Source organism: Dendrobates tinctorius, unplaced genomic scaffold (assembly GCF_039654945.1).
Source record: "Dendrobates tinctorius isolate UK_male_01 unplaced genomic scaffold, ASM3965494v1 ptg000107l, whole genome shotgun sequence".
In the NCBI taxonomy this organism is placed as follows: Eukaryota; Metazoa; Chordata; class Amphibia; order Anura; family Dendrobatidae; genus Dendrobates; species Dendrobates tinctorius.
In genome coordinates, this window is record NW_027361775.1 from 30,958,312 (window position 1) to 30,981,231 (window position 22,920).

The 22,920-nt window shown below is 42.7% G+C and overlaps 1 protein-coding gene across 2 annotated transcripts in view; it reads left to right on the forward strand.

Annotated features, from left to right (window-relative positions):
* Positions 1-22,920, forward strand: part of DIS3L2 (DIS3 like 3'-5' exoribonuclease 2) — a 663,234-nt gene that overhangs the window by 527,292 nt on the left and 113,022 nt on the right. For both annotated transcript variants that reach the window (XM_073589330.1, XM_073589329.1), the window contains one exon: positions 2,455-2,534. In XM_073589330.1, the coding sequence (XP_073445431.1) occupies positions 2,455-2,534 (80 nt within the window). The remainder of the gene's footprint in view (positions 1-2,454; positions 2,535-22,920) is intronic.

The following is a 22,920-nucleotide window of genomic DNA, read 5'->3' on the forward strand; positions in this document are numbered from 1 at the left end:
TATATGGGCACGGTACTATGGGATGGAGGATGTGTGATGGGTATAAGGGCACTGGACTATGGGATGGAGGATATGTATGACGGTTATATGGGCACGGGACTATGGGATGGAGGATGTGTGATGGGTATATGGGCACTGGACTGTGGGATGGAGGATATGTATGACGGTTATATGGGCACGGGACTATGGGATGGAGGATATGTATGATGGGTATATGGGCACGGGACTATGGGATGGAGGATGTGTGATGGGTATATGGGCACTGGACTATGGGATGGAGGATATGTATGACGGGTATATGGGCACGGGACTATGGGATGGCAGATATGTATGATGGGTATATGGGCACGGGACTATGGGATGGACGATATGTATGATGGGTATATGGGCATGGGACTATGAGATGAAGGATGTGTGATGGGTATATGGGCACTCGACTATGGGATGGAGGATATGTATGATGGGTATATGGACACGGGCCTATGGGATCGTGGATATGTATGATGGGTATATGGGCACGGGACTATGGGATGGAGGATAATTATAATTTGTTATAACTAACCACAGTTAGTTCCTATGCCCAGGCAGCGCCGGGCTCTTCAGCTAGTTATTTAATTAAAGACGGCATGGGGTCCCCCCATTTTTGGCAACCAGCCAAGCTAAATTAGACAGCTGGGGGCTAGTATTCTCAGGCTGGTAAGGGGCCATGGATATTGGCTCCCCCCAGCCTAAAAATAACCCACTGCTGCCCAGAAAAGGTGCATCTATTAGATGCCCCAATTCTAGCGCTTTGCCCTGCACTTCCCCTGTAGCGATGGCAAGTGGGATTCATATTTATGGGGTTGATGTTACCTTTATATTGTCTGTTGACATCTAGCTCCCTGCTTAGTACTGGAGAGGCATCTAAATAGATGCGACTTCGTGCTGTTATTTTTAGGTTGGTAGGCGATATCCATGGCCCCTTACCAGCCTATAAATACCAGCTCCCAGCTGTCTGCTTTAGCATGGCTGGTTGTAAAAAAAAAATAAGGGTGACCCCACGTCCTATTTTTTTTTTTTTTTTTTTTTTCACTATTTAAATTTAAAAAATCAGTGTGGTGAGACCCCTTTATTCTTGATAAGCAGCCTTGCTGAGGTTTGCAGACCCCAGCTGTGAGTTTTGCCTGGCTGGTTATTAAAAATAAAGGGGAACCCATGCCGTTTTTTAAAATTATTTATTTACAGCGCAGGCGCCGTCTGAATACTCCCATCGGGCACTCCTTCTCTCACTGTTATTAATGGCAGCAGGCGTCTGCTGATAGGAGCATTAGTCCCATTAGCTGACACCAGTGACTGGAGGTAAACTTTATACCTCCGATCACAGCAGTCACGCTCATTTGTGGCTGTCTGACCGGCGGTGATGATTTGAACGCTGATCAGAATCGGTGTTTGTTGCGCTGTCATGCCCTTGCCAGCATGGCAAACACAGGTTATTTGGGCGCCCCATTCAAGTTTGTGGTCCGGGTACTGTTCTGGTGCCCGACCTCAAACTTTTTGTAACTGTTTCGCGGACCCAAACATCGAGACGTCCGCTCAACTCTACCCCAATCTCTGGAGTTCTGTGCAACACATCCGATAATCTGCCAGACTTGTAGCCCTCCGATGGAACTTGGATAAACATCTCTTCAGTAAAGCTTGCATCCTGAAGTGACCCCCCCCTCGCTAACGGAGCTGCCTCGACCCCTTAAGGGCCCGTTACACATAGTGATAACGCTAGCAATATCGCTATAAAGTCATTGGTTTTGTGACGCAGCAGCGATATTGTTAGCGATATCGCTACATGTGATACTTACCTCCGACCGGCTCCCCCCGCTGGCTATCGCTGATCGCACGAGAACGTCCTGGGCCGTTCCTCGTCTGCTTCCTGCTGGGCTTCCCGCTGTGACGACGAGCGACGCGTGGACGCGGGCGGGAGGATGTCTTCATCGCCGCGTCTGATAGGTAAGTACCGATCGCTGCTATGTCGCTGGCAAGATCTGCCTGTTTGGCAGCTCACTAGCGACCACTTAGCGATGCACCAGCGATCCTGACCGGGTCATATCGTTGTCGGGATCGCTGGTGCATCGCTAAGTGTAATGGTACCCTTAACCTATGGTCTTCTTCCCCGTTATCCTACAGACTGAATGCTGCAAGGGCAGAACACACTCATGTAACAGTCTGTCATTGTTAGTTTGTTCACTGTATTGTATATTTGTATCTTGTATGTAACCCTCTCGTGTACAACACCATGGCATCAATGGTGTTCTAAAAATAGTAATACTAATGTAAACATTTATTATGATATAACAGTTTATAAGCATTGTCATTTTGTTTCCAAATTGCCAGAGCTCTACCATGATGTAGCCAGGCCATATTGGATGATGAAAGACCTTTTAGAATAAATCCATACTAATATCTTTCTCATATCTTTCACAGCTAAAACTTTCCTTCACATTAGACAAAGAGAGTGGGATGCCTCAAGGCTGTTACATCTACAATTACAGAGACAGCAACAAGTGAGTAAATAATGTAGGTGGGAATCGAGACAAGTCGCTCTTGTTGGTATGCCTGGTGTTTTTGTAGTGTATGCTTGAGAAAATAACTTGGGGTGGGGGAAATGCACTCTATAAGCAACTTTTTTTTTTTTTTTTTTAAACCAATCTTTCAAGAGCTATACTTTTTTTTTTTTTTTTTTTTTTTTGTAGTTATAGCCATTTTAGCGAGAAAAATGTTGTTTGTAAAATAATTTAACTTGCCATATAAAGTACACCAAACTAATTATCCCTTGTTAAAACAGCATAGAATATCCAAAGGGGGACAAAAGTTTTACAATGAGGCTGGGCAATAACTGGCTGGGCAATAGCTATATGCATACCTGTGGAAAACTGGAAGCACCACAAGAAAATTTGTGGTAATACAAAAAAGGTCAAAATTGCCTTAAGACTATCCCTTGTCAACTGATGCATATTCCCTAATTCCCTAATATCTCTTGCTCCCTTCTCCTCCCTCCCCCCTTTCCTCCTTCCCTCCCACATACCTCCCCTGTTTAAAGTTTAAAACAACAAAATCTTTGGAAAAGAAAAAAAATTGCCTTAAGACTGAGTAGTCAAAAGTGTATAATGCTGCCAGATAAACACCTGTGATTAAACCAGACATATAGTGAACACATCAGACAGTAAAGGAGTACACAATAAAATGTATTTACCTCAAGAGTAGTTACCGAGGATCCACAATAACAGACACGTGTGTTGCACTGAAATGCTTCGTCCAGGGGTGGTTAGGTAGTGACTAGGTATAATATTTAAGATGTCGACACCCAATCAGATCATGCATAGGAGGAATCACTTGTGCCTGATTATTGCTTCCCGCCGCCGCATAGTGATCCATGATTGATTACACCGTTGTTATGGATGCATACAAGAAAAGCACCTCGTTTCCGGTTCCCGTGTAATCTCCGCATCATGTTGTTCGCTCTTGTGACCTGGTGAGCAGTGATGCGGTGCTTCGTGATAACAGGGCAATGCCATAGTTTCCCTGCGTTGTCATGTGTCTCGGCAATGCTATTTTCATGGTGTGCCGTGAAAGGGGGCTGATGATCGAAATTCGCATAACATCACTTCCTGATTTCCAGTGACTCTATTAGGCCACCCGTCATCGGTACGTAAGAGTTCATCTCGCTGCTATAAAGAAATCGGGTAACGTGTCCTCTGTATTTTGATGACCCAAGGTGGAAACGGAATGGACAAGTCCATTGGTGTTTACTATTGAAGACAATGGAAATGGTAAAAATAACTATGTTGAAAGCAACTATAAAATGAAAAGAATATATAAGGCTAGTTTCACATTAGCGTTTTTTTGCGCAGCGCATCGGGCGCATAAAAAACGCAAAGAAAAACGCAAAACAAACGCGCGTTTTTTTAACGTCATGCGCACGCTGTGTAAAAAAAACGCAGCGTTGTTTGCGTTTTACATGCGTTTTTTGCATGCGTTGGCGTTTTTTATGCGCATGCGTTTTTAAGTGTGACGTTTTTTCCATTGTCTAGAGAACATTCTAGACTTGTTTAACTCAAAAACGCATGCGCAAAAAAACGCAAGCGTGCGCAAGACCATGCGCACGCATGTGTTCCCATAGGCTCCAATGTGGTGTTTTTGCGCATTCCGTGCGCAAGCGTTTTTTTGACGAGACAGGGCGGAACCAAAAATGCAACATGTTGCGTCTGGCGCGCCTGGCGCAAAAGACAAAAAAACGCATGCGCCCGAAAACGCAAGTATGCGCAAGACCATGCGCACGTCATGTTAAGTATAGGTGCGCAGTGCGCATGCGCACGATGCGCTGCGCACAAAAGCGCTAATGTGAAACCAGCCTAATTGAGTATGTTAAACTCCCAATACATGATGAATGTAAAGAAGCGGAAAGTAGTAGGGAATAATTGATAAAAGTGCAGTAAAATCAAGAAAGAGTGTATTGATTCTGAGTAGTGTGAGTGGTGTCATGTGTCTCTATACCTGAACCCGGAACACCTTGCCATTATAGGTTTTACCATAAAAAAAAAAAATTCATTCTACCCTCATGGTTACAACTAAGGAAAACATTGTGGATCTCTTTATCATTTGGACTGACCTGCTAATGTAACACTATGGCACTTCTACAATAATTTATCATTTTTTAGACGATATGACTGTTGTGTGATACTCGTAATTTACCATGTGCAGATCGTTTTTTTCCACATTTGTTAACATGCTCGTTAATTAGTGGTTCACATTACTTGGTCATATACAGTGCCTACAAGTAGTATTCAACCCCCTGCAGATTTAGCAGGTTTACACATTCGGAATTATCTTGGCATTGTGACATTTGGACTGTAGATCAGCCTGGAAGTGTGAAATGCACTGCAGCAAAAAAGAATGTTATTTCTTTGTTTAATTTTTTTTTTTAAATTGTGAAAAGTTTATTCAGAGGGTCATTTATTATTCAACCCCTCAAACCACCAGAATTCTGTTTAGTTCCCCTAAAGTATTAAGAAGTATTTCAGGCACAAAGAACAATGAGCTTCACATGTTTGGATTAATTATATCTTTTTCCAGCCTTTTCTGACTATTTAAGACCCTCCCCAAACTTGTGAACAGCACTCATACATGGTCAACATGGGAAAGACAAAGGAGCATTCCAAGGCCATCAGAGACAAGATCGTGGAGGGTCACAAGGCTGGCAAGGGGTACAAAACCCTTTCCAAGGAGTTGGGCCTACCTGTCTCCACTGTTAGGAGCATCATCCGCAAGTGGAAGGCTTATGGAACTACTGTTAGCCTTCCACGGCCTGGACAGCCTTTGAAAGTTTCCTCCCGTGCCGAGGCCAGGCTTGTCCGAAGAGTCAAGGCTAACCCAAGGACAACAAGGAAGGAGCACCGGGAAGATCTCATGGCAGTGGGGACATTGGTTTCAGTCAATACCATAAGTAACGTACTCCACCGCAATGGTCTCCGTTCCAGACGAGCCCGTAAGGTACCTTTACTTTCAAAGCGTCATGTCAAGGCTCGTCTACAGTTTGCTCATGATCACTTGGAGGACTCTGAGACAGACTGGTTCAAGGTTCTCTGGTCTGATGAGACCAAGATCGAGATCTTTGGTGCCAACCACACACGTGACGTTTGGAGACTGGATGGCACTGCATACGACCCCAAGAATACCATCCCTACAGTCAAGCATGGTGGTGGCAGCATCATGCTGTGGGGCTGTTTCTCAGCCTAGGGGCCTGGCCATCTGGTCCGCATCCATGGGAAGATGGATAGCACGGCCTACCTGGAGATTTTGGCCAAGAACCTCCACTCCTCCATCAAGGATCTTAAGATGGGTCGTCATTTCATCTTCCAACAAGACAACGACCCAAATCACACAGCCAAGAAAACCAAGGCCTGGTTCAAGAGGCAAAAAATCAAGGTGTTGGAGTGGCCTAGTCAGTCTCCTGACCTTAACCCAATTGAAAACTTGTGGAAGGAGCTCAAGATTAAAGTCCACATGAGACACCCAAATAACCTAGATAACTTGGAGACGATCTGCATGGAGGAGTGGGCCAAGATAACTCCAGAGACCTGTGCCGGCCTGATCAGGTCTTATAAAAGATGATTATTAGCTGTAATTGCAAACAAGGGTTATTCCACAAAATATTAAACCTAGGGGTTGAATAATAATTGACCCACACTTGTATGTTTAAAATTTATTAAAATTTAACTGAGCAACATAACTTTTTGGTTTGTAAGATTTATGCATCTGTTAATAAATCCTGCTCTTTTGTGAAGTTTGAAGGCTCTAACTTATTTGCATCTTATCAAACCTGCTAAATCTGCAGGGGGTTGAATACTACTTGTAGGCACTGTATATCCCTACACATGACACCATTCACACTACTCAGAAACAATACAAGCTTTCTTTATTTTACTGCACTTTTATCAATTATTCCCTACTACTTTCCATTTGTTTTTTTTTACATTTATCATTTATTGGAGTTTAACACACTCATTAATTATATATTTTCATTTTATAGTTGTTTTTAGCATACTTATCATTTTAACTATTTCCATGGTCTTCAACAGTAGATAAACACCAATTGACTTTTTCCATTCCGTTTCCACCTTGGGTCATCAAAATACAGAGGACACAAATTTTGATCACTAGCTAACATGATGGCGCACCATGACAACTGCATTGCAGAGACACATGACAATGCGGGGAAACAACGGCATTGCCATGTTATCAGGAAGTACCGCATCTCTGCTCCCCGAGTCATATGATCTAACATGATGCGGCGATGACACGGGAACCAGAAGCAAGGTGTTTTTCTTTGATTACGCCATTGTTATGGATTAATATATCTGGGATTATTATGCGGTGGCAGAAAGCAATCAGGCACACATGATTCCTCCTATGCATGGTCTGATTGGGTGTCGACATCTTAAATTTTCTACCTGTGCAGTACCTAACCACCCCTGGATGAAGCATTTCAGTGTGAAACGTGTCGGGTGTGGTGGATCCACGGTAACTACTCCTGAGGTAAATACATTTTATCATGTACTCCTTTACTGTCTGATGTGTTTATTATGTGTCTGGTTTAACCACATGTGTGTATCTGGCAGCATTATACACTTTTGACCACTCAGTCTTAATATGGAAGTTTTCCCCCTTTTTGTATTACCACAAATTTTCTTGTGGTGCTGCCAGTTTTACACATGTATGCATGCATCTATTGCCCAGCCATTTATTGTCCTTTCTAGACTGCTAATATACACTGCTCAACAAAAATAAAGGAAACACTTAAACAGAATAGAACTCCAAGTAAATCAAACTTCTGTGAAATCAAACTGTCCACTTAACAAGCAACACTGATTGACAATCAATTTTCACATGCTGTTGTGCAAATGGAATAGACAACACATGGAAATTATTGGCAATTATCAAGATACCCTAAATAAAGGAGTGGTTCTGCAGGTGGGGACCACAGACCACATCTCAGTACCAATGCTTTCTGGCTGATGTTTTAGTCACTTTTGAATGTGGGTTGTGCTTTCACACTCGTGGTAGCATGAGACTAACTCTACCACTCACACAAGTGGCTCAGGTAGTGTAGCTCATCCAGGATGGCACATCAGTGCGAGCTGTGGCAAGAAGGTTTGCTGTGTCTGTGAGCGTAGAGTCCAGAGGCTGGAGGCGCTACCAGGAGACAGGACAGTACACCAGGAGACATGGAGGGGTGCCATAGGAGGGCAACAACCCAGCAGCAGAACTGCTACCTCAGCCTTTGTGCAAGGAGGAACAGGAGGAGCACTGCCAGAGCCCTGCAAAATGACCTCCAGCAGGCCACAAATGTGCATGTGTCTGCACAAACGGTTAGAAACCGACTCCATGAGGATGGTCTGAGGGCCTGACGTCCGCAGATGGGGGTTGTGCTCACAGCCCAGCACCGTTCAGGATGCTTGGCATTTGCCATAGAACACCAGGATTAGCAAATTTGCAACTGGCACCCTGTGCTCTTCAAAGATGAAAGTAGGTTCACACTGAGCACATGTGACAGAGTCTAGAGACGCCATGGAGAGCAATCTGCTGCCTGCAGCATCCTTCAATATGACTGGTTTGGCTGTGGGGCAGTAATGGTGTGGGGTGTCATTTCTTTGGAGGGCCACACAGCCCTCCATGTGCTCGCCAGAGGTACCGAGATGAGATCCTCAGACCCCCTTGTGAGACCATATGCAAGACAATGCCAGACCTCATGTGGCTGGAGTGTGTCAGTAGTTCCTGCAAGATGAAGTCATTGAAGCTATGGACAGGCCCGCCCGTTCCCCAGACCTGAATCCGATTGAGCGTCTCGCTACATCTACCAATGTCACGTTGCACCACAGACTGTCCAGGAGTTGGTGGATGCTTTAGTCCAGGTCTTGGAGGAGATCCCTCAGGAGCATGCCGAGGCATTGTACAGTATGGAGGTCATCCAGGCACATGGAGGCCACACACAATTCTGAGCATCTTTTCCTTGTCATGAGGCATTTCCACGGAAGTTGGATCAGCCTGTAATTTGATTTTCCACTTTGAGTATCATTCCAAATCTAGATCTTCATGGGATATTCATTTTGATTTACATTAATATGTTTTATTCTGAACGCATTCCACTATGCAATGAGTAAAAATTTGCAACTGGAATATTTCATTCAGAGATATCTAGGATGTGGTATTTTAGTGTTCCCTTTATTTTTTTGAGCAGTGTATATTATAGCTATAGTGTTTTTTGTTTTTTTTCCTGTACATTATTGGTTACCCCAAGTGTTTGGAACCACTTGCATACATATGCTATACATACAGGGACTGTTATTAATATGATACTCCGAATACATATCAATAATCATACACTATCCAGGTGTACCCACTTTATTCTTGTACCGGTGTGTTTGTTTTTTTTTTTTTTTTTTTGTGATTTTACTATACGTTTAATAAACTTTATTTACTTTTCTTTTAAAAATGTATACTCTGGCCTCATTGTAAATTTTTCCTCCCCCTTTTTTCTGTATAAAGTGCCAAAAAACTGAAAAATTCTTTGTGGTGTGTAATGTAAAGATAAAAAAAAACATCATTTAGCCATTGTTCTGATTTTAGTTTTGAAAGCTTTCACTATGCTTTAAAAAATTCTGCAAGTCAATATAATTATGCAAAATGTATATTTTTATTTGTACGGTTTTATGCTTTTTATAGATTATAAAAAACTACCGTAAATTGAAAACAAAATTGGTTTATGAAATATTTTGGGAACCTAAATGTTTTTGTTTTACTTTTTAAGTTTAAACCTTTAACAGATGTGGCATTGCCGTATGTGGGATAAGAGCATAACTTTCTAAGATGTGAAGAGTTTACATGAAAACTAGATTTGTTATATTTATTTAGGATTTTCAAGCTGTAAAAATTCACAACAAATTAATTGATTTCATGGGCTAAACTAAACCTATATAGAATCTTTTACTTTTTTATTCCTTTCCATAGCACTGTGATATCATAGACAAAGTATCCCTGGTGGCTATGTACTATGTGCATTACACATGTGTTGTCTTGTCATTCTCGAAGGGGGGGGGGGTATGCGTGCTATCACGATTGTGTAGTGTTATGGTAATGAAGTCATGTCCATTAATCTTTTTATCAGAACAGTTAGTGGTAGAATAAGATGTATCCTTGGTTTCTCCCAGCCTTGAACCTCCAGGTGGTTTCTTTGCTGCACATGGAATGGAAAATGCTCTTTCTTATTCAAGTTACTTTTTTTTCTCATCAGCTTAAACTCTAAAGATGTAAACCAGGTGTGGATGATGATGAACTGACAATCTGTAGCTTTCGTACTCCCTGTGATTGGCTTTCATTCACATTTAATAAAACTAAACTAGTGTGTAGTTAGAAGATAGATGTTACAATATGTACTTTCAAGGCATAGTTCATGTTGTTGTTCCGACTGGGTAATTTAACAAGTAGCAGTAATACCGTACATCCTTTTAAATAGTGATAAATGAGGCCATGCCACAGCTTTGATTTGTTTTCCAAAAAATAGCTTAGCGCTCAATGTCCAAAAGGCAAAAATTGTTCGTTCGTGTAATGTGTATTTCCAAAATCTATAAGTCAAGACTGTTTCCCCAGTACTTACAACTAATGCTGACCTAAATAATAAGTTACTGATAGAATTGTTTTGTTTGCCAACATTTTTGTTGGACAGCGAGAATACTTGTCAGACATTGAAGATAACAAACTTAGTCTCCAAGTCCTCCATCTGCACTTTGTACATGGAATCTAACAATATTAGAAAAATGAAAAAAAGCCTAAACTGTAATTTGAGAGCGGCATGTTTGTAGAATCCTAGACTGTTAGGGCCCCGTCACACACAGCGACTCACCAGCGATCCCCACAACGATATCAACGTGTCAGGATCGCTGGTGAATCGCTACATGATCGCTGGTGAGCTGTCAGACAGCTTCACCAGCGATCAGCACAGTGACACCGAGCACGTGGCGTCGCTGTGTACTTTAGTTACTAGCGCGCTGATGCTGTGAGCTGGTAACTAAGGTACACATCGGGTTTCTAAGGGGAGTGCGTCACTTAGAAACCCGATGTGTACCTTGGTTACCAGCTCCTTGCATCAGCGTGCTGGTAACTAAGGTACACATCAGGTTTCTAGGCACAGCGCGCCCCCTTAGAAACCCGATGTGTACCTTAGTTACCAGCTCGTGGTCGCTGGTCTCCCACCTGTCACATGCAGCGATGCGTGCTGACCAGCGGGAGACCAGCGACCCCAAAAATGTCCAGGGCTTTCCATCAACGATCAGCGGCAGGGGGGCCAGTCGCTGATCGCTGTCACACACAGCGATCTCGCTGGTGAGATCGCTGTTGCGTCACAAAACTAGTGACTCACCAGCGAGATCGCTATGTGTGACGGGGCCCTTAGTTTGAAGGGACCTTCAGGGTCATCGTGTTCAACGCCCTGTTCAATGCAGGATTCATTAAAACGGCTCAGACAGATGACTGTCCATCCTTGGTTTGAAGATTTCCTTTGAAGGAAGACTTGCCACTAGTGATGAACGAACGTGCTCGGATAAGGTGTCATCTGAGCATGTTCGAGTGCTAACAGTGACTTTGAGGTGCTCGAATATGTTCCAGTCCATGTGCCTGCAAGTCTCACGGCTGTTGAACAGCCACAACACATGCAGGGATTGCCTAACAAACAGGTAATCCATGCATGTGTTGCAGCTGTCGAACAGCCGAGAGACGTGCAGCTACAGGGACTCGAATATGTCTTTTGAGCACGTTGAAGACACAGCCAAGTATGCTCGTTTGCTAAAGAAGTTCTACCAGTGATAGGAGCATCTTACTGCTTTTGAAGGTGGTAGTGGGGCCCCCTTAACTTTTGAACCTTATGTAACTACACAGGTTACACCAATGATATATCTGTTCCTATGTGATCTATATACAGCAGTCCTTGTGTTTATGTGATATATACCGTAGACCTCCCACTGTTTGAGTTTTTTAAGTGTAGCATTTATAAATTTCACATTGTCTGGAGATTTGAAGTGTAATATGTGTTCATTATAACTTACTGCTGCAAGTTCTTTACAAAACTTATCAGAGTTAATTTCACTCCAGACCAGTGCAAACCTGGAAGAGCACTTAAAGGAGTATTCCCATCTTGAAGATTTTATCCCAATATGTAATAGGTGTTATAGTCATATTATTAGCAAATACAGTGTCTCCAATTAGAAATGTAATATAGTTATTCTGATTTGCTATGTCTTTCCTCATGTGCAGGCATTGCAAGACCTTAGTTATCCATGGTTACTACCCCTAGCAACTAGCTAAGGGTGGTTTCACATTAGCGTTTCAGGGTGCTGCGACGGCCTGCGCACGGATGCTGCTGAGTCCCGCCCCCTGCCGCGCCTCCTCCGGTAGCTCCGCCTACGGGCGCATGACTCTGCATGCGTCCTGCGTCCCCCATCTTTATCACTGGGGACGCAGGCCGTGCGCAGTATGCGTTTGGTGGCGCATGCGTCCTTTTGACGGTGGCAGCAGCTTCCTGTATGCACTGTGCAATGTGAGCAAGCTGCTACTGAGTGGTGGAGGTGGGGTTACACAAATTAGCCTGACTGCTCTGCACCTAAACTGTAGTCCTGACAATCTTAATCTCCTACTAATTGCACTGAAACTACAACACACAGCCTCATAAGTGACACATTGCTGGATTGAGTCTCATGCCCTATATTATGCTACTCTTGTATTAAATGGCAAAAACCTGCTGACATATTCCCTTCAAACAGGGATAGTTTTAAAACTGCCTAAGGGAACATTATACTGGGGTCTTTTAAATATGTAGTACTGGGTTGTTGGCCAGGTGAACCCTAGCTTGAGATCCAGAAACCTCATGAGTGATTGAAGCTTACAAAGGCTACAAAGAGGTCTGTGGGAGGAAGTGAAAGGCATAATAAAATAAAGGAAAAAGAGAACAATTCTGCTTACTACTGACTGTATATTCTAAACCCATTGGAGAGTTGGACCTCGTCCATGTTATAACACAGTGAGTAGGCAGGATTAATGTTTAAAGAGCACTTGCCATCGGTCACATTTCTGTATCAGTAAATACTTGCTTCCCCATGAAATAAAAGTCAGGAATCCTCTTTTCACCTAAATCTAACTTTGAGCAATTTTTCTGTTGTTAAATTAAATTTACAACTGGGCAGTACTAGCTATCATGTCATAAGGGCGTGTCTTTAGACAGTCTGACATTGTCCAATCAGTGATGACCAGACCGCAGTGTGTAGAAACATGCTTTCAGCTAACATCTTGGAAAAGATGCTCCAGCCTGCATCTTTCCTTCGAGATGAAACTTGATTTAATCAGCCATCATGTGCCTTTAATACCCATGGGTGGTGACGTGATCGCAGGGCACCAATAGATTGCCATGACAGCCAGCGGTCTGCTGATGAAGCCCTGTGGCGGTCATTACGATACTTTTGTTAAAGTCAACATTTAGCTGGTGATCATAGAAGATTGGGATTTTCACTATGCATAGCAATAAGTATAGCACAAGCGATCAGACGATAGGAGCTTTAAGTCCTTTAAGGGGGCTATTAAAGACATGACAATAAAAATATGAAAAGTTCAAATCACACACCCTTTTGCCCCATTAAAAATGCCCATAATTTGTATCATGCATTTATTTGTAAATGTCCAATTATATAAAAATTATCCCAATCTGTAAACTGCATTTTGAGGAAAAAAAAAATCGAAACATCAGAATTACATTTTTTGGCCGCTGCAACATTTCAAATAAAATGCAATCACCAACATCGTATGTACTCCAAAATAGTATCCACAAAAATATCCACTCAGAAAATAAGCCCTGACACAGCCTTATAGCCCAGAAAAAGCGTTGCGGGTCTTGGAAAATGGTGACACAAAAGAAAAAAGTTGTTTAACACTTTTTTTTCTTCTTTTGTTTTGCAATTTCAACTCCCTTGCAATTCTTTTACCACTTGAACTTCAAGTGCGTCGCTTGATAAAGTGAATGATTCAAAAGTACAAATTGTCAGGCAAAAAACAAACCCTCATACAGCTATGTGAACCGAAAAATAAAAGTTATGGCTCATGGAAGAGGTGGATTAAACGAAAACTGAAAATGGCCCTGGGGTTATTAAAGATTAAAAATCTTAACCCCATGACAGTGTAGGTCTTAAATACTATGTTGTGCCCAAAAGTAGTCCCAGGGGCTCAAATAGTGTCAAAAATGTCAGCTCTACCAATCAATGGCAGAGAAGAGGGAGAGGGAGTCTCCAAGTGAGTAGAATCCAGCTGGAATCCAAGCAAGTTTGCTAGCATGTGTCTGGTGGGTACTTATCCTTCTGGTGCATTCAGAAAATGTAGGAAAAGGAAATATGTTTCCGTCACTCCGACCAGTTAAAATGAAAAAAATGTAGATATGATTATTTTTAATCATGTCCTAATAAACTTTTTTCATTTTAACTGGTCTGTGTGCTGGAAACATATTCTTTTTCTTTTCCTCTACCATTCAGTATAGCAGTTTTTTATTCCATTCACCTAATATCAGAACCACTACTCAGAAGATCGTGATAGGAGGGAGTACTAATCTGTTCCAATGAAGTGCTGTCAAGCACCTGGCCGCTGTTAACACATGCAGTAGAAGTTCAGCAGAGTTCTTACCCATCCCCGTAAGGGTAATGTTTATTAGGTAAAGTAATAGGTCCTGTGGAATTTCAGAAAATAGAACAGTTTGTAGACGATATATATCCAAGTCCCAAAACTTTACAATCATAGTGCAGGACCAAAAGATGTGAAACTAGGATCCACAGTGCAATTAGATATCCGGAAACTGGGAATTGAGTTTATGCAGGAATTCTGGAGTATGGCACCAGAACATAAAAATTTTGTATTGGGTCTCCTTATGGTAAGTGCAAATGGAAGTCTTCACAGTCTTGTTCCAGATGATCTGCCGCCAGGTAGAAAGTTCCCTTCCCAGCAGTGTCTCCCAGTTTACCATGAAGGAATGTTTAGTTTGGGGATCTGCATTCGGGGTGTTAAGAATCCTAGAAATGTCAGAAATTAGACCCTTGGTTGACTGTCTTCTAGTTTTTCAAATTCTGTCGGTTATGAGACTTTCATAGAGCCATAGAGAGTTAATACCAAGTGTTTAATCTCAATTGAAAGAATTCACTTTTGGTTATTGGGAATTTAGATTTGATGTAGTCAAATGAAAAGTTTTCCATTAAATTTCTATCCACGATGCCCGCATAGGCCTGCCGAGATCCATGGATGAACCATCGCAGGATCCAGACTATTGGGTATTAAAGGTTGATGGATGAAAGACCTCATTGAGGAATTGGGAGAACAACGACCAAACAGTTTCCTGCATGTTGGCCAAATTTCTTAAGTAAACTGGATGGGCTCTAGGAGAGTAGTTTCTACACTGTGTTCCAAATTATTATGCAAAAAGAGTATAGGAGTGATAAGGTTAGAATTTTTTTGTTTGTCATTTAAACTCATCGATGGTGATGTGTGTCAGGGCTCTTTATATCACTGAAAGCAATTGCTGATACCTGTGCAAATTAGTTTGGCAGGTGTGTCCAAATAACGGCAAGACTACTTAAGAAGGCTGTTCCACATTATTATGCAGCCTACATTTTTTGCCAAAATGAGAAAGAAAAAGGATGTGTCGGCTGCTGAGAAGCAACAAATTGTGGAGTATTTAGGTCAAGGCATGACTACAATCAACATTGCCAAGACACTTCATCGTGATCATCGCACAATCAAGAAGTATGTAGCTGATTCCCAGCACACGCGTGTGCGTGCTAAGGAAAAATTGAGGACTCTTTCCAACAGGCAATTGCGTCAGGTTAAAAGAGCAGCTGCAAAAATGCCTTGTCATAGCAGCAGACAAGTTTTTGAAGCTGCTGGTGCCTCCAACGTCCCCCGAACAACAAGATGCAGGGTCCTTCAGAGGTTTGCAGCTGTGCGTAAGCCATCCTGTCGACCACCTCTATCCACTGCACACAAGAAGAAACGGCTCCAGTGGGCCAAACGATACATGAAGACTGACTTCCAAACTATTTTGTTCACCGATGAGTGCCGTGCAACGCTCGATGGTCCAGATGGATGGAGTGGAGGATGGCTGGTTGATGGACACCCCATGAAAACATGGCTAAGGCGCCAACAAGGAGGAGGTGGAGTAATGTTTTGGGCTGGAATCATGGGGAGAGAGATTGTCGTCCCCTTTAGGATCCCTGAAGGGGTAAAGATGAACTCCATAATCTATGTGGAGTTTCTAAAGCAGCACTTCCTGCCATGGTTCAAGAGGAAGAACCGTGCTTTCCACAGCAAGATCATTTTCATGCATGATAATGCACCGTCTCATGCTACAAATAACACATCTGCATCTCTGGCTGCTATGGGCATAAAAAAGGACAAACTTATGGTGTGGCCACCATCTTCCCCTGACCTCAACCCCATTGAGAACCTCTGGAGCATCATCAAAAGGAGTGTCTATGATGGCGGGAGGCAGTTCACATCTAAGCAACAGCTCTGGGAGGGTATTCTGTCCACATGCACAACAATTGAAGCACAAACCATCCAAAAACTGACAAATTCAATGGACGAGAGAGTTCAGAAGCTTCTTTCGAACAAGGGGTCCTATGTGCAAATGTAACATCACCTAGAATAAAGTTTTGACTTGAAAACTGTTTGATTTCATTTTGTAATAAGCTGATAATGCTTATAATTTCACAATTGACCATTTTTTTGTTCAAAATAAAAAGGTTGAAAACTCTGCTGTGCATAATAATTTGGAACATGCATTTTGAGTGTTTTTTATTTTTAAAAATATACTCTTTTCATAGGAAGATTGTTCAAAAACATTGCAATTATGCTAGAATATTAGATGACTGGAAAATAACACTGACTGCAATTCATATAGGTAATTTAGAGAAAATATGAGGAAATATTTTTTGCATAATAATTTGGAACACAGTGTATAGGCTAGCAGACGAGTGAAAATTTTCAAGTCCGAATTAAGAAGGGCAATAGGCCTGTAATTGGTGCAGTCTAATGTGTCTCTGCCTGACTTAGGGATGAGTATTAGCTAAAAATGAGCGAGGTATCAGGGATAGTTACCTTTCCATAAAGGAATTAAACATTTTAGAAATGTGAGGTATTAGTTTGTCCATACAGGTATGTCAGACCATCCAACCCCTGAGATTTATCCAGGGGAAGGTCTTGTGTAATGCCCAAAATCTCTTCATTAGGTATTGTTTTATTCAATACCTGATGAAGAGACGTAAGTAGTCTCGAAAGCTTGCAATTTACCATTTTACCATCTTTTCAGTTAGCCATTAAAAGGTATCACTGAGGACTCTCAATTCTGAATATTGGTTTATGCAAAGATTTCATTGCTTCTGGGGAGAGACCAGGTAGTTTGACTAGACAGATAACTGTTCAGTAAGTGGGCTCCTCTTTTCTGATTCAACGGTAGTGTCTCCTGGATGTTATATAGTTTTTGTTGTTTTTTTTTTTTTTTATAAAAGCTGAAAAATAGTTTGAAAATATTAGAAGGGTTATATTGAATTATACTCTTTCAATCTTTGAGAACCTTAGGAGTCAAGGCCACAAAACTATCCTTCAGTTGACGAGCTAAGAGTGTATAAACCCTGTTACCTTTCTCATATTTTTGTTTAGAGTAGAGAAGCGACTTTTTTCATATTTGTCTTTCATCTAGTAGCAATCCACTTCCTAAGGACTCTCCTAGAGAGGGCAGCAACTACCCGTATATACTCGCGTATAAGCCGAGATTTTCAGCCCATTTTTTAATGCTGAAAGTCCCCCTCTTGGCTTATACGCGAGTCATATACCGGGGGTCGGAAGGGGAGCTGGGGTGTCAGATCATACTTACCCCCCTCGGCGCATCTCTGCAGCCCCTCGCTTCTCCCACGGTCTCCCACTTCTCCCTTCCTTCAGCGGTCACGTGGCACTGCTCATTAAAGTCATGAATATACGCATGTTCATGACTTTAATGAGCGGTACCACGTGACCGCTGAAGGAAGGAATAGCTGCTGGAGACCGTGGGACTAGCGTGGCTGCAGAGACCGTGCCAGAATGGGGTAAGTATTTGCGATATTCACCTGTCCCCGGTCCACCACTGCGCGCGGCTCTGTCCTCCGCGTCCTCTGGCTGTGGTGATCAGGTCAGAAGGCACGATGACATAGTCAGTGCGCGCCGCGCCCTCTGCCTTAACAGTCACTGATAAAGGACCCGGAAGACAGAGCGGCGCGCAGCGGTGGAACGGGGACAGGTGAATATCTCGAGTTGCCGTGGGGGCCCTGAGCCAGTAATGACACCTGCCCCCCCATAGTGCGGCACTGTCCCCGCCTGCTCAGGACACCGGAACCTGGCCCCCAGCGACGAGAGGGGAGTATGTAATTTTTTGTTTTATTAGCAGCAGCATATGGGCATCTTATGGGGCAGAATATGGGGTATAATCTATGGAGCATCTTATGGGGCAGCATATGAGGCATAATCTATAGAGCATTTCATGGGGAAATAATCTATGGAGAATTTTATGGGGCAGCATATGGGCATAATCTATGGAACATCATATGGGGCAGCATATGGGCATAATCTATGGAGCATTTTATGGAGCATCTTATGGGGCGGCATATGAGGCATAATCTATAGAGCATTTTATGGGGACATAATCTATGGAGAATTTTATGGGGCAGCATATGGGCATCATCTGTGGAGCATTTTATGGGGGCATAATCTATGGAACATCTTATGGGGCAGCATATGGGCATAATCTATGGAGCATCTTATGGGGGCATAATCTATGGAGCATTTTATGGATCGTCTTATGGGGCAGAGGCATAATCTATAGAGCATTTTATGGGGACATAATCTATGGAGAATTTTATGGGGCAGCATATGGGCATAATCTATGGAACATCTTATGGGGCAGCATATGGGCATAATCTATGGAGCATCTTATGGGGGCATAATCTTATGGAGCATCTTATGGGGCAGCATATGAGGCATAATCTATGGAGCATTTTCAGGGACAGCATATGGGCATAATGTATGGAGCATCTTATGGGGTCATAATCTATGGAGCATTTTAAGGGGCAGCATATGGGGCATAATCTATGGAACATCTTATGGGGCCATAACCTTTATGGAGCAGCATATGGGGTGTATTTTGTATGAGGCCATCATGAACTGTACGAAGCATTATATGGGGATCCTGATTCAATATGGATATTCGAAAAATGTAACCAACCGATGTCTCAATTAATTTTACTTTTATTGGTATCTGTTTTTATTTTTGAAATTTACCAGTAGCTTCTGCATTTTCCACCATAGGCTTATACTAGAGTCAATAAGTTTTCCCAATTTTTTGTGGCGAAATTGGGGGGTCGGCTTTAACACAGGTTGGCTTATACACGAGTATATACAGTAATTTATTTTCCAAGCTTGGAGTTGAGAGGAGAGTTTAGAATTTAAATGGTTAGCATTTTTTTTAAAATTCTAGTCCCTTCCCTAATACAATGACCCCTTATCACCGCCTTGTGGGACTGCCACAAAATAGAGGGGGAAAACACTGACACCATATTGTGTGTGGAAAAACTCATTCAGATGATCAGTTAAGGACTTCCTTATATTAGGATCCTTAAAAAAAAATTTCATTTAATCTCTAGTGGCAAGTCTGCAATGAAGGGTAAGTTGATTTCAGATGTACCAGAATTGGAGCATGATCTGACCAGGAAATTTGATCCATATCTGCTTTCTCAAGCACTCTGAGAATTGTAATATTACCAAAAATGTCTAATCTTGTGTAAGTGCCATGGGTAGTGGAGTAAAAGGAATATGACTTTTCTCTGGGATGGTCAGTCCTCCAGAGATCAAAATGGGAATTGGATTTGATTAATTTCCTGAACTTCTTTGTCATACTAGCCAAGTTTACAGAGGGAGGGTTACTTCTAACAGAGTGTCTGTCAAAAATTTCAGAGACGGGGATGTTGTTAGTCACTTCCCACCACTAAAAGCACTGGCGTTAAGTTCCGGAGGAGGGCAAATACCGTGCTTGGGAAATAAATTTGTGCTATCTTTGTCACAAATGTTGCATAAAATAATGGGTTTACCTCCCAAAAGAGCTTCTAGTATGACACAACTGCCACCTGGATCTAAATGAGATTTGGTCATCTGCAATGGGCAAATTGTTGAAATTAAAATTGCCACTCTCCCTCTTTAATTATTGAAGGCAGATTATGCGATTGGGCACTGACTAGCTGCAAAGTGGAAAGTTCCAGACTTATCATAGTGGGTCTCCTGCAGAAAGACTGTGTCTAATCTCTGATGCTTCAACTCCTTCAGAGTGACTCTCCTCTTCTTTGGGGAGTTAAGACATTTTTACATTGAGAAACTAGATATGTCATGACTAAAATCTAGTGTGTGAAAGAAGAGCAATATAAGATTACTCACTAGTGACTCACTGGAGCTAGCCTTTTCTGACAAATCAGGTGCCCCCTGGATGGGGAAGACTCTTGCTTAACAGTGGGAGCCACGACCCTCAAAAGGGGGGTGCTGGGCAAGTGGAGGGAAGAGACACGAGGGTAGCGAGACAACAATTAATATTAATCAATGACATATAACGCTGTATGTAAAGATCAAAAATCCCAGGTAAATTCCTGGTAGGGGGGTAACTCATGTGGCAATAAATGAGCCCACTGGATAACTAAAGAACAATAGGCTACCTAGCTAGCCCTGTCTATAGTGAAAATCTATATGAAGGATATCCCCTGTATATCTAATTTCCGGGAAAAGCCCAGAAAACGAACCAGAAAGGAAGTACTACAATTAATCAGGAAACTCGCCACTAAATTCTAAAAGCCTAGTAACTGCATATCAAATTACGGCACAGGTCAAAGCATTTATAAATTGAAATGATACCAGCCAGTACAAGTTAAAGAATTCTCAGTGCCAAGCAGGTAGGCTTTAGAATCCTGCTTTAGACTGAATAAAGTCAGTGGTCCTCCGTCGCTTTGAGCTCTTCACACCTTCGTCCCCTTCGGCTCCAAATCGGAGGTAGAGTAGGGGGCACTTCCGAGGGTTGAGGAGCCTCCCAATCCTGAATCTTCGCTAGTGGCAGATTCAGAGCTTCAATGAATAAAAATAACAGTGAGTGCTTCTTTAGCACTGGCATTTTGTACGCCAGTCTTAATGAAGGGAGCACTGGGGTAAAATGTGCATAATGAAGAGCTGCCACGCAGTGCAGCACAAAAGTTTAGCAATTTTTTGCCATAATTTTTGTGGTTGCGGATACATCTGCCAATTTTTTTGGGAGCGCAAGTTGAGCTCTGTAGACGTGTCATGGACAAATGTGGTCAACAAATTGTTTATAATCTATACAACATTTCATGTAGTAGAACATGACAACCGCTTAGGCTAGTTTCACATTAGCGTTGACGGCCGCAGCGTCGGGCTGCGCACGGCCGCCGCTAAGCCCCGCCCCCTGCCGCTCCTCTGCCGGTAGCTCCGCCTACGGGCACATGACGCTGCATGCGTCCTGCGTCCCCTATCTTTATCACTGGGGACGCAGGCCATGCGCAGTATGCGTTTGGCGGCGCATGCGTCCTTTTGACGGTGCACCAACCAGCGCCAAACGCAACCTGTTGCAATTTGGTTTCTCGTTCAGTTATTCAAGTTATTTTTGCATATTTTTTCCAAATACATGAGGCTTCATTTTTATGTTGTGATCTTTGTTTCTTTTTAATCTGAAAAAGTTTTTTTTCGGGCCTAATAACAGCATTTTAACCCCTTAACGACCGCCGATATACCTTTTAACGGCGGCAGTTAAGGGTACTTATTCCTCAGCACCGCTTTTTAACTGTGCTGAGAAATAAGTGTATAACGTCTCTCAGCGTCGGAAATTCTCTGGGGTCTCTGGTACTGGGGGTAGTTGAGACCCTGGAGAACATGATTCAGGTAGGTTTTTACTGACCCCAGTGTTGCAATCACTGTTGTTCACAAAATGAAATGGGGTCCTCCGGTGTCCCTGGACCCTCCTGCATCCCCCGGTGCTGTTCCCCGGCTGTCTGCATCATCATCCGGTAAGAAAATGATGGGTGCATGCGCAGTGCGCCCGCCGAGATCTGCTGGTCGGCACCCGGTAACAGAAACTTTTCCTATTGGTTCATTTTGATCAATAGTAAAAATTGGCTTGGTCATTAAGTACCAAATTGGCTCTGTCACTAAGGCTAGTTTCACATTAGCGTTTTTTTGCGCAGCGCATCGTGCGCATAAAAAATGCAACGAAAAACGCATGCAAACGCAATACAAACGCGCGTTTTTTAAGCGTCATGCGTTCGCTGATGCGTCAAAAAACGCAGCGTTTCTTGCGTTTTACATGCGTTTGCGTTTTTTTGATGCATGCGTTTCTAGGCGTGACAGAGTACACCAATGGGACACCAGTTGGCGTGTGTTATTGGAATGTTTTATATAGACCCTGTTATATGAATTCCTCAGATTTTGCTGCTGTTTCCGGTGTCAAGATGGACCTACGTCTGGATAATTTCCGATTCAAGTTGGATCTTGACATTGCGCTGTCTCAGGCGTATGCCTTTTCTTGCCAGCAACAAAGGGAGAGGGAGAAGACAGCATAGACGGCAGCGGCGTCGGTTTTGGAGGCATCCAATAATTGAACTCCGGGAAAGCCGTGGAGCGTATCACACACTGCACAGCGAGCTCCAGGAAAACCAGGAGAAATTTGCAGAGTATACACGGATGTCCCAGCAAAGCTTCCTGGACTTGCTGGGTATGGTTGAAGGAATCATCCGCAGACGGGACACTCGTCTCCGGCGTGCCATTCCTCCCAAAGAAAGGCTCCTCGTCACCTTACGGTATGTAATGTTTTTATGTTTGCAGTTTTTTTTGTTTTTTTTTTTTGTGGTTGGCTAAAAAATTCTGTGTTTTTTTGGTAATGAATTTTAACATTTTTGGGAAATTGCTTTTTTGCATAATGGTTTTTCTTCTGTCATGTACTAACCACAAGCCTTTATAAAATGTTTTTCTGCTATGTTGTATTAAAAAACCATGCAAAATAGTTATGCCATGTACTTTTTATTTTCAGTGTTTTTATTAATACCCTAGACAGAAATATAATTTTTTTTTCTTTTTATGTTTTGCAGGTTCCTGGCAACTGGAGAGAGTCTTTCATCCCTGCATTTCCAGTACCGGCTGGGAATCTCCACTTTATCCGGGATTGTTGCCGACACCTGCAGGGCTCTGTGGGATGTTCTGTGTCCGGAGTTTCTGCCCTTGCCCACCGCCAAAAAGTGGCTT